General features: G+C 37.3%; 1 protein-coding gene across 4 annotated transcripts in view; it reads right to left on the reverse strand.

Moving 5' to 3' along the window:
- DOCK4 (dedicator of cytokinesis 4) overlaps positions 1-20,234 on the reverse strand; it is a 256,460-nt gene that overhangs the window by 67,177 nt on the left and 169,049 nt on the right. For all 4 annotated transcript variants that reach the window (XM_056338944.1, XM_056338946.1, XM_056338943.1 and 1 more), the window contains exons 18-26: positions 17,814-17,911; positions 17,625-17,708; positions 17,430-17,530; positions 16,638-16,719; positions 15,391-15,561; positions 13,722-13,914; positions 6,222-6,349; positions 3,903-4,037; positions 143-241 (exon numbers count right to left, since the gene is read on the reverse strand). In XM_056338944.1, the coding sequence (XP_056194919.1) occupies positions 143-241; positions 3,903-4,037; positions 6,222-6,349; positions 13,722-13,914; positions 15,391-15,561; positions 16,638-16,719; positions 17,430-17,530; positions 17,625-17,708; positions 17,814-17,911 (1,091 nt within the window). The remainder of the gene's footprint in view (positions 1-142; positions 242-3,902; positions 4,038-6,221; positions 6,350-13,721; positions 13,915-15,390; positions 15,562-16,637; positions 16,720-17,429; positions 17,531-17,624; positions 17,709-17,813; positions 17,912-20,234) is intronic.

The raw sequence follows: 20,234 nt of genomic DNA on the forward strand, positions 1-20,234 counted from the left end.
AAAAGTTAGCCAACATGAAAACCAGATTGTATTTAAATACTGAAGTGGTTCATCAAAGCACAGGAATATCTTAAAGGGTGACAAACTAAAAAGATAAATAAAAAGAGACCCGAACAAGTGGAAAGACAATTCTGTTACTTACCCTCAGATCTTCCTTTGTGCTGAAGCTATCAAGAAGCTGTTGATAATGTCTATCAGTCATTTGTCGCAAGAGTGACAACAAACAGGAGACAAATTCCCCCTGTTTAGATAAACCAAGAATAGAAATATTATAGATTAATGTCTTCTGTACTTCAAACTGTCACATTATAAGCACTTAAACATAATCAACAAATGCAAGGGAAATTAATCTACAATTAGGCTTAGACTCCATATTTTGTGAAAATATTTAATTTAGCTATGAACTTCTCTCCCATTTAATGAATTATTTTTCTTCAAATGCAGTTTATTTGCTTGGCAAAATCTATTTGAAATAGTTCCAGAAGGGCTAAACCAGTAAAATTTTGATTTGTTTCCCTTGTATCTGTTTTTAAACAGATTATTTGTATTGCTAAAATTACCACCTCTTAGTCAAGTCAGTTTTGAAACAAGCATAGCAAAAATATTTTGCAACAATTCTGGGAAGAATGCTATTGTTTTATATGCATTAGTGGGGAATTTTTCAAAACATTTTTTATACAAAAAACAGTATTTGTCAAAAAGAAAACTCATTTATAGGACTGAAAAAACTTTGAAAATATTGTGATCAGAAGTTTCGTTGAACCAATAGAGGGACTCCTCATTAAAACATATATCTAGAAGTTGATCTTAATCATAGGGCAAGACCACTCTCTGCTACAGTCCCAGTTCCTGGATTAACACTCCACCATGTTCCACACTGCAGGCAAGGGATGCTCCAGGCAGCAGCTGAGGGACTTACTGCATTGCTGCGTACATTCCTCCCTGCCTCTATAGATGCACATTCACCAGGCTGTCCTTCAAAGAGCACGGGATTCAGGGACAAAAGAGCAGGGAACTGCACTGGGTATTGCCAGTGAGCAATCAAATGATCAAGACATTATGGGAAGAAATAGGTTCTTCCTATTAATAATAACGGTGTAATTAATAAGGGTGTAAGCTTACCTGATTGCTAGCTTGAGTGACACAATTTGAGTATGAACCTTTTGAATGCTTCCCTTTTTGCTTAAGCATTTTAAGCAGTCCTTTCCAGTCACCGTCCTTCTATGTTCCCACACTTACTTTGACTTACAGTACTATATTAAAAATCACAATCCATCGAGGAAAGTTTTACTATTATTGTTGACAGACAGATTAGGTTTAAAAGGGTACAAGCTTTAGCTAATTGTTAACTGCCTTTAAATTTGAGCTTTTAATTCAAGTGTAGGTAGCTATACAGGCAGCTGGTTTTAAAAATAACAATGAACATGCAGCCGCATTTGTTGAACTCAACATAAAAACGTATGTTGTAAGATATCTGCCAGTGTTAGCTACAAACTAACTTGCAAATCATGCACAAAAAAACCCCTCCACACACATTAACAACCTTGACAAAAACCATTTAGGATCCAGTTCTAGTGCCATAAGTCAAGCTAAGCAGTTTATCCAGTTCACTTAGGTAGAATCCCAAAGTAATTCTTCATGTCTTATTTAAGGAGCACAGTTATTAAAATACATGAAGCTCACAATTAAATTGAAATTCATTTAGGTTCTGAAGTGACTGAACTTCCAAGATCTGAAATGAATAAAGGTTCACTTTTGATTGCTTTTTGATAACTCTTTATATGCAAATACATTTTTCTTAAGGAAATCCAAAGGTTTAATCACCGATATCCTAAAGCAGAAGTTTCACTTTTACCACTGCATAAATTCAATGTTTATTAGTGCAACATCTGTAACACTGACATCCTGAATCCATGTCTTATTTGTGCTCAGTTCAAAGCATCACACCCATCTTGCAGGTTACCATTTAACAAGATTTCTCACTGCAAACTGAAATGGTACCAAGCTATCAGAACTACTTGAGATGAAAAAAAATGTGCAGTCATGGCAGCACACAGCCTGATGCTGCCTGCTTTTATGCTGCTGCTTTGTACAGAAGAACAGTGACACGTGGGCCTAAAAGATCACATTGAGATGAGTTTGGGACTACTTCCACAAGGAAGACTACATCTAATGCAAAATTACTTTTTGCAGGTTGGGGGTTTTTTTGGTTGGTTTTGGTTTGGTTCGGTTTTGGTTTTGGTTTGTTTTTTGTTTTTTTTTTTAAATCCAGCGTGCTGCCATAATACATCTCACAAAGAATATCTTATGATACACGCAGCTTGAAATAATGGTAACATACTGGAACAGACTCTGCTGCTGTATTCACATTGAGTACTTTATCATACTTACTCTACAAATAGTTCCAAGAATCTGGCTCCATGTGTTGCCATAAGCCCATACTGCACGATGTTTCTACATAAATGTATGTAATTGCCTTATGCTGTGCTGTGAGTCACTTCCACATTAAGTATTCTTTGAGAGCCTGTGGTGACAGTGACATGGCTTTTTTGATGCATAAAAAGAAAATTTTGCAACTTGAAAGCATTTTCAGAGCCTAATTTTTTGATGGTGTGAAAGAATTAGGCTGTCATGGTGTTTTATGAAAACTTAATCTGCAAGCAAGTGGGTATCTCGGAAGAAACCAATAAGCTCAGAGCTTTCCTACACTAACAGTCTAATACTACAATCCTTACTTCAGCTTGGATTTCCTTGCGATGGCCTGATGTGCCACAAAGCGTACCTTTCTAATTTTGAATTTAAAGAAAAAAAACCCCAAACTCTTAGATGTATAGTAGTGCTGAATCACAGTGATTAAAGCATGATGTTATCTTCTTACAAAGCTTGGTCAGCTCCATAGAACACTTCATATAATGTTTGTTCTCTGTGGGATAAAGTAAAACAAACAAACAAAAACCCCAACAACACATTCCTTGCACAGTTATTAAATGCTTTTGAAATGTTTGATCTAAAGGAAATTTTGGTTTGAAAAGCAACCATCTATTAATTTATGAAAACCATTACAGTGTAAAAACTGGGCATTAATTAAGTGTATAATGAGATGGTAAATCACACAGCATAGTATGTTCTCTGCAAAAAATGTTACCCCCTCACCTCATATTGGGGTCATATCCTTTGCTACATTAGTAGAATTCATTTGCCCTTCAAAAGAAAACTGGGAACTTTGTTGAAAACAAAGCAAAATAAAACTTCATTTTGCTTCATCAATGCTCATCATAGACTTTTCTGCAAACACCTACATTTCAACTTTCCAATTTGCATGAGTTGTTATAGCAGGCTGAGTAAAATATCATTCGCTAATCTTCTAAACCCGACTATGCTCTACTTCATGTCATAGAAAATGAAGCTCAAATGCTCAGCATGAAAAACAACAAAATGTCTTTCAATTAATGAATCTGGATTTGTGCAAGTTACCCTCACAGATAATGCAGCATTTTTAGAACTGTTTCATCATGTAAAAATATATGCCGTTAAGAAAGTGAAAAGTTATTGATTGATACTCTTCCATTTTCAGGAATTCTAACTTCAAGAGAACTTCAGAAATCTACTAAATTTGTCAGCAAAAAACCCATAATGAAATAATCATTGAACTGAAACAGTCTCAATAAGTATTTTATCTTTTGGTTGGGGTTTTTTTCCTCCATAATTTATAAAGTAATTTGATGAAAAAAATAATTACTATTTCCACTGAAAATTAATAAAATGCAAGAAAACTTTTCTTTGTTCTCCTCTTTCTCTGTTTTATACACAAAGTCTTACACTGTGAATTACAATATAAACACAACGCCAGAAATCTAGTATACCAGAGGCAACTATGAGCTATTTTGTTATAAGAAACTTACAGTCACATCTTGAAACTGGAGGCGCATAGCAGAGCCTGATGGCTGTGGTCGGCTGGTGATCTCTAGTATGGTCCTTAACAGAATATCTAGCAGGCTGTTTACAATCACATCAATTTCTTCCAGGACAGATTTTTCCTTTAATAATAAATTAAATATTTAAAGATTTTAAAATGGAAAGATGACTACAGACATATTTCCTTTGATGTCATTTTAGAAACAAATTATATTTTCACTACGAATGTCACATTCAAGAAACAAGGACTATTCTCTAAGATACTGTTTAATTCTATTGCATTTTTCCTAACAGTTTTCAATAAATTAAATTGTACTGAAATATAGGGAACAGTTACAGGGATGACTTTGAATGTGTAAGTGTTCATCAAATCAGCATAGCTCTACTTTTCATTAATGTTTAGAAGAAAACAGTAAATAACATAAAGAACTTTTTGGGCAAGGTTTTTATAGGTAATGTCCATATATTTTCAGGGGAAATTGCCAAGAGAGGCTTAAACTCCAATAAGTATAATTCTGTTTTCACACTTTGAAAGCATCACCAGAAATAAGCAGATGGTGTTCAGCCTTCAAGACCTGCTTCAGCAGTAAGGACCAGCTATGCTGCTTCCCATCAACTGAGTAGCACAAACAAATTAGTCATTTATTTAAGCCTACAACTGCTTATATGCAGCATCAATACAAAGGAACCAAAGTGTTCACCACCAAAAGACACCATGAATACCCTAATTACACGCATGAAAACACTTGATGAAGTCAAGTTGTAGTTACTTTCCCTTTTTAATTCAGATGGAAATATGTTTTCCCTGCTTCAATGCTCTCTGGCTCCACTGCAGCAGACACCACCACCTCAATCTGAGCAATTTTATCCACAATTTAAGATGACATTTCTTTACAGAAAGAAACGCTTCATAATCAAATGCACACAACCAAACTAAAACTCAGCTAACAGATCAATCAACTTTGCTGACATAGAGGTGTAGAAATGGGGTTTTGTTGTTGTTGTTTATAGTTTGTTGTTGTTTGTTTTTTTCTCCTACACACCCAAAGCCTATGATTTGTAACAAAACCCAAAATTCCTGTTCTGACTCAAGGTAAGTCTAGTGTCATGCTGTGTTCTCTGTTACTTCATCTAGCATCAAACAACTGTTAACAGTATACAATGTATTTAGGAACTGTATCAACAGCAAGGACTCATGCACAAACTACTATTAGAATGGCCAATGGCCTTCATTTTCAAAGCTGCCTGACTGCAAATTCACTTGTTCCCCAGTCTTTAAATTATCTTGATTACTGTGGAAGGAAGGAATTTCTGAACTGATCTACAAAAAAACATACCAAAGTCACCAAGCCGTTAACACTGTCTCAATGACTCAAGGATTATTAAAAATAATAGTTGGTTATCCTGAACATTGGAGAGAGTTTTCTGCAGACATCCACTTGTTATTGTGTACAACTCTGGCTTGGTGACTCCAAATGAAAGATGTCCTGAAATTAAGAGCAGACACGTACGCCTTTCTCCCAGTCCAAATCCACAGCTACGCTTTATTATCTATCACTTTATCTTGTGATGGATTATACTAATTCAGGAGCAGCTGCAATGAAAACATTGTTACAGTGCCAAAGTTGCAAGCCGCATCCATATCAACTCATGGATGGAGCAAATGTAATTACTGACTGTGGTATGAAAAGAAGAAACACATAAAACAATTCTCACTAATGCATTACAATACAATACATGCTGGCATTGGTATGCATGTACTGCACTAACTACAGGCAATGTTTGTTTTCAATTGTCTTATATCACTTTGCCTGTCAGAACTTATAATTATCTTCATATTTGCAACAGAACTCTCACATGCAGTCTTCACAGATGAGTTTGCAAACACAAGCATCAGAAACTGGCCACAAATTTTATCAACTAAGAACCAAGTGCAACCCCTCTTGCAATACACCTATCAGTCTATCTATCTATCTATCAGGTACCTAAATACCCCTGTATTTCCTATGACTAAACAGCCCACAGCAGAGAATGCTTCTAAAAAAGCAGACATTTCTTTCTGTCCAACACAACACTCAAAAAGAGTCAGAGAACACTTGGCAGAACACTATATGCTGCAATTAAAATAATAATCTTACATGTGAAGAAAAGGCTCATGAGAAATCAAAATGACATGTTTACGCAGAATCATTACTCAGAGAACTCTTTAAAATGCTCTTGGTCACAGTCCAGTTTGTGTCATTAAATGTCATTGAGCCACATAAAGAAGTTCAACACCTTGCGGATGTGACATGGTGTTTACTCACTGAGCTGTTCTTCTTAATGAGGCAAAATATGTTACTAAGGATACGTGCACACATTATAAGGTCCTTCTGCTCTTGTAAATGCATGTGGAGATGATGTAAAACTACTGGAAGAAGAATGCATCGAGAATCTGGAAAAAATGAAAAAATTTATGAGTAGGAGCTTCTCATAGAATCATTTAATTTTAAAAAAGACATAAAATGAATCTTCTGTCCAAAACAGTATTTCTGATAAGCAGAAGCTTTTATGTGCTTTAACCTATATTTTTGATAAGCAGAAGCTTTTACTACATAATTGTAATAAGCTAAAGCAAATATCTGAAGAATAAACAATACGCTGAAAGTGAGTATGTCATATCACGGATGGAGAAAAACACCACTGTGGAATACACCAGATATAACAGGAAATTCCGATATTTATTAAACTGTCATGGAAAAAAAAAAAAACCAACAAACAAACAAACACACACAAAAACCCAACAACCAACCAAACAAAAACACTTAGCTACAGTAATACTTGTATTCAAAATAATGTGAAATTATGCTCTACTGTTCTCTGCCATACGACCAGGATCCCTTTGCAAGCCCAGGTCACAACATACTTCATCCTGAACTTATGCTATTACACAAATGAGTTCCGTTTTACAGAGAAGCAGTACTTTCAGATTTCTTTCAGGATTGCCACTCCAGATTCCTCACTCCTACTAAGTATGAGTAATTCAGACTACTGATGTCTACATAAAATGATTTGCCTTTCCTCTATTTCATTTTCTGAACACGGCTCTTCAGTACTATTTTCAGTCCTGAATTCTCTCAAAATTATACAAGAACTTCATTAACTTGCTACTTTTTCTTGCTTCTTTTTCTTATAATAAAAGACAATGTTAACTGGGAAGAGCCCCAATATCTACACTTGCAATAACACATTAAACACCTACTTAGAACCTGATAAATGGAATGAGTGTACCTTTCTTTTTGTTGTTGTTTTTAGATCTTTTCTATAAATGAGAAATCATATTCTTGAAGAAATGTACTTGAATCATTTCCTCCATTAAAATTTTAATGATGATTAAATGCTACATTATCTAAATATATTAATCTACTCAGTTCTTTTGTTCATTAATGTAATTATTTCCTAAAAAATGACTTTAACTGGAAAATTACTCCTTTAAAACAATTTTGCCAAGCAGATACTGTTTGTGGATTAGTCCTTCTATAAACACTTCTTTCCCCTCAAATATTTCCTTTGTTCTTATCACAAGGGACAACCCCTCCCCCATTTATTCTGAGATTTTATTTATTGAATGCTTTATTCACTTATTGAAATGCAGCACTAACCTTGTTTTTCATTATTATTCCCTTGTTTTCATTGTCTAACTACGTGTATAACACAAGAGAAATTATACAGAGAAGTTGATTTGTACACAGTATTTAAGTATATTCTTGTTTTAGAAAAAAGTCTGCTTGCTCTTTTTAAATGGGTGTTTCCATGCTTATATTTATTCAGGTGTTCCATTGTATCTTCCTACTGAAGAAAAATATAAACAAAGACTGTACAGCAATCGGCCAAAGGACATCAATGAATCTAAACCCAGTGGTACTGAAACCCAAAACTGGGAAACAAATAGCCTCTATCCAGCGACCGCTTACTCCTGCAAGTGCCTCAGTAGTTTTTCATCTCATCAGGACTGGCCTGAGATTTTGTATTTGTCTGTAGCACTGCAGCTGGGAAGAAGCGTCTCAACCAAACCAACAAGGTATTTTCTTTTTGTCTACCTAAAACCCAGAAGCTCTGCAAAGTGTTGCTGCAGGTAGTCTGTGATGTCAAGCGTGCACAGCTGCCGTGCTCCCATCTAGTGCAAGATCTATAGGGTCAACAGAAAAGCAGGCAGGAAGATTGCTAATGTGCAGACCTGTGGTTAGAAAAGTGCCAGCTTCTGATCTCCACTGCTAAATCTGCTTATTGATTACTGGTAGATGAAAAAACAGAACTAATGCCTTCAGCTGAAGTGAAAAAAGCAGGACTCTCCATTCCTATTAAAAAGACCTAACCTCTACATTACAAGGGATGGCTCCTTTTCCCTGCTTTCTGTTAGGCCTTGCATATATTGAATTCTAGACTATCTGGTAACCCAGCTTCAAGAGAAGAGATGAAGGGTTCATTGTGTACACCAGCCAGTGGCTCTGAGGTTGGGGTACTCTCCTGACAGGCAGGTGATAGGAAGCTGAATCCAGGCTGACAGAGCACTGAACCTGGTATTCCATTCCCAGGCAAATGCTCAAATCATCACTTAACTCCACAAATGTCACAGAGCAGTTACAGTAGCTCTTTCACACATTACTGGTGTGAGCCTTACCCTTTGGCCCATACGTCCTCTGAAAACAGCAGGTCCTCTCTTGCTGCTACAATTCAAATCCCTCAGCCCAGAAGGTGAGGAGAAAACAGCAACAGCCTTGTGCCAAGGTGTTTCTTCTTGGTTAACTCTAGGCAACTTCCTGATGCGCATGCACACAATCTGGTACCTTTTCTGAGGTGCCCACTAATCTGTGCACTACTTACATGTAAGTGCAACATTACAAACTCCATTTTGAAGACCAGAGAATCTACGTTTGGCAACAGTTGACTTGTAAATAGCCAACTCTTACATACAACATGGCCTGAAGCATTTCAGGCAAAATTCAGCATCCTTATTCAATCGTTCTTTTGCAAAAACTCCACAAAGTTATCACAAACTTTCTTACCAAGACCAAACAGATTAGCAAAAAGCATCTTACGACTTGCAACTGTACATGGGAGGGAACAGGGCCAGTTACGGAATTAACCACCACATATAACACAGCTGTAGACATATTCCCCATATGCCCATAATCTAAATACCTCTCTGTCTTGGCCTGTTTAGATGGACAGATGTAGTGGTATTACAGAAGAGGAGAGCTTGCACATTCACCTCTGAGACAAACCAAGGACTATGTGAGAATGTTTGGAGAACGCAACGTACAACATTTGTCTCAGGTTACTCTTTTACTTAAAAATTATCAGCTGCAATGTCAGCCACTGTGTATAGAAAAATTAATGAGCACAAGGCATGGTGCAATAATCAGAACTCTTAGCCATCAGTCACTGTCCTAATTTTTCTTCTGTGCAGGAAGCCCAATTAGCTGACTGTTTAATATGCTAATGCTTGCCCTTCACAAATATTATACAGAAAGGGGGGAAAAAATCATGACATAGAGTTTTTCAAGTACATGCTTGCCATAATTAGAGAGAGACACTACTCTGGGTAGTCCTTGTGACTTTCCTATGCAAACTACATTAACATTTAATATTTAAACCACAGTACAACCCCCTGCTCCCTGCTTTTCAGTTAGTGGTAAAGCACCTTCACAGACATACAAAATTTTCTTAGTTGTAGTATATTTTAAAGATTAATTTCAGAAAAGCGATATTCACTTCAATGACTACATCTAAACAGATGGTCAAAACTTCAGTCTCCTTGAAAAAAGAATTAGTGTTATTGAACATTTCAAATAAACAGCATGCTCCTTCAACAGTGAGAAGCAAGGAAGTTGCTCTTGCTTTTGATAGTTTTACTTGGACTCGTTCAATTTACTCCCCTTTGACTGGAAGAACCACTGGACTTGAGGATGGTAGGAATAAAAAATACTTGATACAAATAGATATCAGTGCAATTCTGAAACCATACATACATGCCTGCTCTATGACTGCACAAACACATCACTGTTCTCAGAACTGTCAGTTTCAAAACTTTTATGAGTAACTGCTCTCAGCTGAAAGAAAAAATTGCTTGTAGTGCAGAAAGAAAATGCAAGTATGGCTGAGAAAGTCCTCCCTTGGCCTAAAAAAGCCACAGATGTGAAGCATCATTTGCAAAGCTTTTGCAAAACATTTTCTGCTCTTCACTATAGAGGTACTAATAAAGGCTGATTTTTTGTATGCAATTGTATTGGGTTTGCATGGCAAAGTTTTGATAGCAGGCGGGCTACAGGGGTGGTTTCTGTAAGAAGATGCCAGAAGCTTCCCCCATGTCCAATGGAGCCCATGACAGCTGGCTCAAAGATGGACCTGCCACTGGCCAAGGCCGAGTTAATCACTGATGGTGGCAGCGCCTCTGGGATAACATATTAAAAAGGGGGAAATGAATAATAATAATAATAAAATATATTTTTAAAAAATCTACACCAGCAAGAGAGAGGCGTGAGGCTGTGTGAGCGGAGCACCCCTGCAGCCCCCCAGGCCGGTGCAGGCGGAGGGGCAGGGGGGGCTCCAGGCCCGGAGCAGAGGTTCCCCGGCAGCCCCTGGGGAAGCCCCTGGTGAGGCAGGCTGTGCCCCTCAGCCCATGGAGGGTAACGGTGGGGCAGATCCCCACCTGCAGCCCCTGGGGACCCCCCGCCGCAGCAGGGGGTGCCCGAAGGGGGCTGTGACCCCGTGGGCAGCCCGTGCTGGGGCAGGGTCCTGGCAGGGCCTGTGTCCCCGTGGGGAGAGGAGCCCGGGCTGGGGCAGGTTTGCTGGCCGGGCTGGTGACCCCGCGGGGGACCCAGGCTGGAGCCGTCTGTGCCTGAAGGGCTGCGCCCCGTGGGGGGGACCCCGGGCTGGAGCCGGGCAGAGTGTGAGGAGCCTCCCCCTGAGGGGGAAGGGGCGGCAGGGACAGGTGTGAGGGGCTGGGCGCAGCCCCCAGGCCCTGTCCCTGCGCTGCTCCTGCAGAGGAAGGAGAGAAATCAGGAATTAAACCCAGAAAGAAGGGAGGGGTTGGGGGAAGGTAGTTTTTCAAATTTGAATGGTAATAAATTAAACTAATTTTTCCTGAAGTTGAGTCTGTTTTGCCCATGACAGTAACTGCTGAGTGATCTCCCTGTCCTTATCTTGGCCCAAGAACCTTTTGTTATATTTGCTCTATCACTTCACTCCTCAACTGGACAGGGGAGAGTAGTTTTGGTGGGCACCTGGCACTCAGTTAAGGTCAAACCACTACAGCAATATACATAATCCATCCCCTCCAAGTATGTATAGAAGCACACATCCACTAACAACTCCAAATAATAGTAATATTATATAGTAATACTGCTAGTAAATAATAGTAATATTACTAGTCTTTATCAGCAGGAAAACTGTCATCTGTTTCTTTCTAGAAACCCAATGTAGCATACTACAAAGATGCAGAAGTAAATAGGGAAAAATGGAAGTAAATTAAGGCCTTAACATCCACTAACTTTTCACAGGAGCTAGGCAGATAACTGCTGTAGACACCTTTTAACATGTCTGTAGTTGTCACCTATAGAAAGAGCTGAAGTTTAAAATCACTGAAATAGAAAAAGCAAGCTATACCAAAGCCTCTAAAGAGGCAAGAAGAGACTCATCAAATGCATCTGTAATTGTACTAAACATTTGTGCTTGGGCACCTGAAATCAACCCCTGCATGTCTGATGTTTCTGTTTTCAACAATATACCTCCCTATTTTAGCAAAAGCATAGCTTTAATGTCAGTTGATTTCTGCAGCAGTGGGAGCTAATGTGTTAGCTCCTCAGGCCCTTGCAGAACAAAATGTGTAAAACTACCATGCTAAATTATTCTCACTTGTTTCCAGGCAAACATAACAGAAAATGTTATCTAAGAAGTGCCCTCCTCATTTTTAGGTGTTTGAATAAATAGTTATTTCCTGAGTTCCGTCTAGTTCCAACCTGTTAGCTGGCACCGCAGCTTGCAGCATTCATCTTCATCTGGAAGATGGTAATCAACTATTTTCACAGCAGCAAGCCTCAACTTCACATTACAATGTACAGTTTACTTTGCACATTAGTACAGTATTTATTTTCCTGAGAAGATTTTAAAGGGACTTCCCTCTAGGGACTGACTACGGGAAAGTCTACTTATGTTTTGTATTTTAAAGGGATAAAAAATTAAGGGCAAAGAGACCAAGATGCTGATTTCCACAAGGCCCTTCAACTTTATGACAACTGAAATTATACTGTATAAGTGTTTGACTGAGCTTCTTATCATGGACATTGGCATCTTACATTACTGCCTGATGTCTTTCACATCACTTTCCCTTGGTCTAAGAAATTTATATTCAATTTGTGTATAACCTGCACTCCATGTGAAATTTAACATGTAATTTTCATTGCTTTCATAGCCAAACCAACTTGTATGACTTATTAATAATGAAACTGGATTTGACTAAAAAACTAACACTTTTAAAAAGGAAGTCACCCAAAAAAAAAATTGTTATACAGCTGAAAGTAGATTTATAATTCCAATAAAGTCTCCAAGAGTCCCTTACACATCATTAAATAACTCTCTTATTACACTCATTCATTTGTATCTTCTGGTTAGGCTGACCTAACTGAGATAATGTGAGGAAAATGGAAATTACGTGACCTGGTCCCAAGGTAGCCTAGAAAATGAAAAACACAAGTTAGACTGTCATTAAGATTTCTCCATGAACATGTCATTATCTACCCAGGGTATCAAAGGCCTGATCAATCAGCTGTAGGGAGAGCTAACTGTTCAAGAATGGACCACCAGGGAAGCTCACAAGTGAAAGGTTAAGCTGTTTTCGTAAGCAGAATGAAGCAATGTAGCCAGGATCCAATACTTCTTATCCATTTCTCTGAGCGCATACTTTTAAAGTACAATCACTTAAAGCATTTTAAAATAAGTGTTCTAGAATCTCTTCCTTTGTTTTGATGCAAAATATTTATGCATATACTCATGATTTTTGCAGAGCCTTCATCATTGTAATGTGTTTATCTTTAATGCCTTAGATGGTAAGAGTTACTGTTTCTACTGAACTCCAACATCAACCAACACTCAGATAGCTCTCAAGAGAGCTTTTGGTGAGTAAACTAACAAATGAGAATTCTTTAAAACTCTTCTATTTTAATTCTTTTATTTCAAAATTAGTTCATCTCAAACCTAATATTTGGTCATTTCTATGGGTTTCTTAGAACAGAAAAAAAGAATGTCAGGCTCACCACCGTACAGCAGCTTTTTCTTCTACATAGCAAATAACTATGCTGTTATATACTTTATGCAAGAAGTATCAATTGCCTTTGTGTAGCCTTCTAATGCTACATTAAGAAATGGAGGATTGAAAGAGCTGAACTAGCAAGTTACACAAATAAGACTTAATGGTTAAGTGACAATCTGTTTGCTGAACTGCCCCCAAAGGGGAACAAAAGAAAAAATCCTCAATTAAGTAAAGCTTTTTCCTTTATAATTATTGAAAGGGGTAAGGCGAACTTCCTTTAGAGACCTTGTGCCAGAAGTAGATCAAAACAAAATTATATTTTAAGAGTCTTTATAAACAAACCACTAAATTTAACCAACTGTATTCTTGTAAATGAGCAGCTTGTACTCAGCAGCACTTCAAGAATTGTTCCTTAGGAAACACTACTCTGAGCAACTCTTCCTTCCAGCCCTGCTGGCCCATGTACCAAGCACACAGTTTTAGCTCCTTATCTGCAGGCAGCCTAGGGTAACCTTACCTGGATTTGTATACAGGTGACTCTCTACAGTTTTCCCAATACTCTGCAGTTTAACAGCCTGAAGAGATTCATCCCCATGCATGACAGCTGGCAAGCTGCCCAAAGCATCGTGAACCAAATTTGCCACTTCTCTTACATCAAAGAGCTTCAAAAGTTCAGAGTACACCGATGGGAATGAGCTGAGAAACACAGCCTAGAGGAAAGCGATAAAAATGGACAGTCAGGTATTGCAGTAGAATTTTGACATCTACAGAATTTAAATAACTACAGAAATTTAAGTAACTGTAGAAAAATGCCTGGGTTTATATTTCAAGGGTAGTTAGTAGCTTTAAAATGATTGCATTTTCAGAAGAAATATCCTCAACATTCATTAACAGGCTTACACTTGTGACTATTTTCCTTTAAGCATTTTCTAATTACTGTTCATTTCTCCCAGGAGAAAGTGAAATTCAACATAAACAAAAAATATTTATACTTTACACATACTTCAGGATCTACACGTGAGAGGAAATTCTTAAAAGGATAACAGAAGCTAGCTGATATCAGAACAAAAAGATTTGAGTGGAGTTGTTTCGGTTTGCTTTGTTTTAAGACAAGTAATGTAACAGCCCCCGTATCTTCAATTATTCTAATAATACACATTTTTATTTTAGAGTGAGACAGCACTGGCAGTCTTGTCTCTCTTGTCTTACTGCAGTCTTCACTTCCATAGTCCTAAAACAGGGTTAGAATTTCATTGGTGAGCATAATGAATATAGAAACAAAGCACGGAAAAGAAAAGAGGGCAATGCCAGAGAAAGGAAGCTAGAACTGACATTCCCTTCTCCAAATTCTGCTGACTGTGACAATCTACTCATACTTCAGACCTTCATACTGCTGTCAGAAAAGATGACATGCAAGGTTAAAGATACTGAAGAGGAATCCCAAATGTGGTGGTTTTGTATTATTTTGCTATTACCTTTTCACTCCACCTGCTTAACATGGTATCAGATGGGAGAACTTTGCTACTCCTTTCTCTCTGATTTGCTCTTTTCTTGGAAGAACAATTTTCTACAGAGCTTAAGAAATTAACAATTCTTAACAGGTCTTAAACACCTTTGGTTACAGAAACAGGGGAAGAGGACAGTATATCTATGAGCTGTAGAAGCTGGTAAGTCCACAGCACTTAACATAGAGAGCTGTCTCCTGTTGTTTTGCCTCTGTGTTTTAGCACTAGTCAATTTTAGTAGTCTCAATTGAAATAAAGAATACCAGCTGAGTATTAAACCATACAATTCATCAAGACTTAAAAATCTTCTGTAAAGCACGAAAATTCTAATAACTTTTTGTATGGCTAAAATTCTTCAGTTCCAATATGGTTAAACTAAGCTGTAAAATGCCCAAAACAGAGAAATTACTTTATTTGTATCCAGCAATGTAATTACTATAATTAAAATATATAACTTAAAATTATGTATTAGATTTAGGATTATCTATGCCAAGCATATTTAGAAGCTGCTGGTATGAAAATTTCATGCTATAGGACAAAAGGTATGAGGATAAGCTGAAAATGTCATTTTGCCCTAACAAAACCACATTTTCTTTCCTGGGAATATAGATAAGAACATGCACACATTTTCTACATTGCACGTGGAATGTGACAAAAAGGAAGGCACACTTGAAAACTTACTTGTAGTTGGGATAAAGCACTAGCTCCTTTGCTCTCTTGGGACAGGAAGAAGCGTACTGACATAAGAAGCTCTTGAATACAGCAGCGAAATTCCTCCTCATTTTGTCCACCAGTGGCAATAGAGAACAACCTTCGAGACTGAACTATATATTTGAAGATATATTCCTGTGCCTACAAATGTCAAAATCAGAGATAACATATACAAATGAACCAGCTCATCTTTAAATAGAATACATGCAATGACTGTATCATTCAAACAATGACAAGGGTCTGAAACAGGGCACCATGCTATTTAATTCTGGAAAATCTTTCTATTAAAACATTCACAACATTTCAGAAGCACACACTCTGAAATGCTCTTCTCTTGCCATTCATAAATCTCTGCAAACCAGGGACCACTTGTTTTTTTAACAAATGGAAAACTGCAAAATTTCACCACTGCCCTGCCCTTCGACATCCCTGGGATGTCTCTGGCTACAGAAAGATGTAGCCAAACATACAAGGCCAATATAAGAAATAAGATAAAACTTTTGAGCTGGGAATTTCTCTGCCTGTTAAAAGTTGTTTTCCCATCAACCATTAACAAGATAATTAAAAAAAAAGCAATCTTAAATTAAGTTGCAAAATAGTTGGAATATAAATGAAAAGTACAGCTCTTCCTTTTTAGCAAGACACCCAAGTTAACAGCAGAATAGAAAAGCACAGAAGGTTATCATGTTGAATTTTATTCCCTGACTGTAGCGTTGGCCCTAAATGGGATTACTGTGTAGCACAACTCAGCCTGACTCCACGCTATACTCTGTTGGTGGTACACAATGGGGCAAGAAAAGCAACCAAACCCATCATCTTCGGTAGAACTGCCTGGTGTCAGGACTGAACCATTAAGTCAGCATGCATGTCTGCCATTTAGATTAAGTTATGCAACATATGTTAATACCACCAATGCAACCTATATCTGATTTCTTAGATCTAACTGCTACTCATGCACGTCCACATCATGTACATCCACTCATTCAGTAAGCAACACAGAGCTCCAGAGCCTAGTGACAGTAAGCTCCATTGATGAACTTAGTGACAAATAAGAACAATGAACAAATTGATTGCACTGAAAAAGTCTGCAGCTCCCTAGAATTGGTACTTCCAGCCCATCATTTATATATACTCTGCTTCATTTCCTAAAGGTAAACATGTGGTACTGAATGAATACATCATTCAAATATATAATTGCCTTCGACGATTATTATTACCTTTAGTACTTCCTGTATGTGTTCGTGCAGCTCCACTTCAGTGACTCTGTCGATATGCCACTTGAGTACTTTTATAAGATCTCTAGAATAGCACATCAGAAAGTATTATAACACAGAAGTGGGAGAAGGGTTAACTTTGCATGTAAAATGCAAACCAACAATGGTCACATGAGAAACACTGATAAAGTCAAAAATATACGGCTAGATTTCACTAATTACTACAGGCCCAAAGTTACAGATCATTTTCAGTCTGATGAAAGTCACCTAGATCTCTGATGAATAGGAAGTAATACCATCCTTACTTATGCAGCAGAATGATTTTGACAGAGATACACAAGCAGTTAAGCCAGAAGAGTCCCTGCCAGCATGGACTGCCCCTGCTATTCCAACAGCCTCGTGAGACTGCACTGGTTTTAATGGAAGTCTAGGTAGCAAATAGAGTACAGCAGAGTAAGTGATGCTCATTAGTGCACTGCTCTACACAGTCAGTGAACAGTTACAGCTGGATGGTGTTGTTTCCTGTGTTTTTCAAAGTAATTCAGATAAAGAAATCCACTGAAGAAAAAAATTTCAAAATTAAGCCAATGTTAGAACATTAGCAAGTAACCTTTCTGTTATTTAATAAATAAAAGTTATTTACTCTTTTTTAATGGCCTAAGTCTGGACATTCAAAAAAGCATTGCATTTTATTTCTAATGATACTATTTAGTTTAACCTAATGATTGATACTGCTTAGTCTACCAATCAATAACTGTCAGTATTCAAATCAGATAGAAAAAGTACAGACTTCACCTGTATGCAAGTGCTCCTGCAAAATGACTTTCAATGTAAGTGTCCATTACTGGCTTAAAGTGGTGAAACTTGCTGTCCTGCAGCAAATTTATTATGTGAACCTAAATGTGAGAGGAAAAAAATTTAAAAAAGCTTTTTTTTTTCTTTTTCTTAGTTCTTAAGCAGTGTTAAGCATCATCACAAAACGAAACTTACCAAGCAATCAAATACTTTTGATCCATACTTTTGAGAGTTTTCATCTAAAATCCCAAATAAAGTGTCTAGTGTATCTTGAAGAAACTGATTGGAGAGAATAAAAGACAGTTTGTTACTAAACAGGTATTTTTGTGACATGAAAATACATGATTTCCCTCATACTATCTAAAAGGATAGAAAGGTATATACCTTGACTATTTCCGAGCCATCAATTTCTTTTAATTTTGAGAGGCAACCTGCAATTTTGTCTGGGTGGGTTCTCCATTTCAGCAGGTCAAGCATATCTCCTGCAAAAACAAAACGCAAGATTAAAGTTGGAAGCAAAGCACGATTTCAGATTTCAAATTCTACTATTACAGTCAATTTAGTAAAACTTGGCTTCATTAAAACAAAAGAAAACATCTCAAGATTTGCTATAATATGATCTGCCCAAAAATAAATTTTCATTGCATCCCATAATTGCTCCACCAATAGAAACATAAGAACATGGTACTGGGTCATTAAAATCAGTCTCCTCTGGAAACTGTATCATGCAATTTTCTTCAGATATTTGTCAATATATCTTTAAGTAATTATTTTGCCGTCTCTCTTCCCATTGAGGGATGCCTTCCAGAGCCGTCCCCTGACAGCTAGGAAGAGTCTCCTCACTACTAGTTTGAATACATTTGAAATACTCATCTTCCTATGTCTTTTTAGAGAACAAACACAACGCTTCTAAGATCTTGCTTTATAAATAAGCAACACAATCTATTCCAGAAAGTAAACTCTTCTGAGCTAAAACACATGAGTGTCTTCATGCTTCCAGTTTTAATTCATTCCCTTTCAGCTTTGTCGACCAAAATGGTAACTATACTACAGATGAGATTATTTTCTACACCATTGGCAAGCTCAAATGGCTGCTGTAAACACCTGACATAAATGTTCTCGAATTTGGTTGTTGTTTTTTTTTTAAAGATACACAATATTAGCGAAAAACAGGTCTTTCTTCTGTTAATGCTGTCCAACTCCCTGGCTACAGCAGAATCCCCAAGAGACTCTATTGGGGTATGATCATGCCTTTTGTACCATTAGATTTGATCCAATTTTTACTCTTTCTTACTTATTAAATCAAAGTTACCTTGCTTTGCTTTGTATCATATTCTGATTTTGTCCCTCTCAACTGATGAGCCCTTTCAACTACATATTAGTAGCAAGTTCCATTAACAGCTTCTCCAGTGCCTCAGGTTTTAATGAAGTAACTCTCACTCCCACCCCCCTTCCACCTCAAGAGAAAAAAAAAAAAAAGAAAAGAAAAGGATCAATCCCAGGTCTAATTCTTCAGATCTAGCAGTATTTTCCTTCCACTCAGGAAAGAATTTCCTTTCACTACAGTGCAACCTGCTAGTTCCCTTTTAGCCTTTATTTACCAGTTTCAAAATTCTTATTGTAATCTGTATCTTTTCTAATTTCGTGTGTGCTGTGTTATTGAAATCCAGATGGTTTAGTTCTGCTACATTTCCTTTGAAGAATAATAATTAAAAAAAAACAAGTTTGAAAAGACAGATTAAGGAGTTTATTCTGGCATGATATGGCTTTGATAAACTCATCTTAGAGCACAGTCCACTTAGCTACAGATCTATTTTTTCATCCATAATTTCTTGTAAATGCTTGCATAACATTCATCACAGGCTGATGGCCCAGTTGACATACCTGCTCTTTCATCTGTCTTAAAAGTAACATATTTATTACTCTTTGGTCATATATTATTGCTTTCAGCTTCAGAGCTGAAAAAAACACCTTGCTATGAGATTGGGAATTTCATTTCCCATACCATTCAACATCCTAAAAGAGTTTTTCAAACTTGGCTTGGCTTTTCAGCAGTTTTCATTTGATCCTGACCCTTGCTGAATCCTGGCACATTGCTGTTATTTTTCTCCCTTCTGTTGCAGGTTCTGTGCTTACTCCTTACATTTTCTGCCTGTGACTCGATCAGATCTGCAGCATTCCTTTCAAGTTGTATTCAGTGAAATTTCACATTTTTTTGAACCATTGAATTAAATACGTCCCAAAGCTCCTTTACATTCAAATTTACTACTTCCATGTTTCACCAACCATCTTTTCAGAATTTCTCAAATCCTGGCTGTTTGCAGTAGAAAACCTTAACCATCACCCAACCCTTCCATCAATTTAAGCTGAACTACTGTCCAGTATCAATTTTCCAGCATTCTCTTAGAAAGATCCCATTCTGAAATGCTAGTAGCTTCTTAGTTTCTTAAGTACTGAGAACAAGTTTTCCTCTTGCACCAGCAACTATTTGGGTGCTTTCTACCACAGACTGTTTTCACAGTCAAGTAACACTTGATCCACACCCATCTTAGTGTCATTTCCTTCCCAGTTTGCTCCAGGAAAGCTACTCTCTACCACAACAAAAAATGAAGTAATATTTCTGTCTTTAATAGCATAAAATAGATCTCCACCTATATTCAAATCTTGTCAGAGGTGTTAATGGCAAACACCCTACATGCTATTCCACTAATATTTTGCTGCCTTAATTGGTTCTGGTAGGCACAAAGTGGTTTTATGCATTTATATGTTTCTTTTTTGTTTTGCTTTATGCCATGCTAGTATGGA

This window comes from Falco biarmicus, chromosome 5, assembly GCF_023638135.1.
Source record: "Falco biarmicus isolate bFalBia1 chromosome 5, bFalBia1.pri, whole genome shotgun sequence".
Taxonomy (NCBI): Eukaryota; Metazoa; Chordata; class Aves; order Falconiformes; family Falconidae; genus Falco; species Falco biarmicus.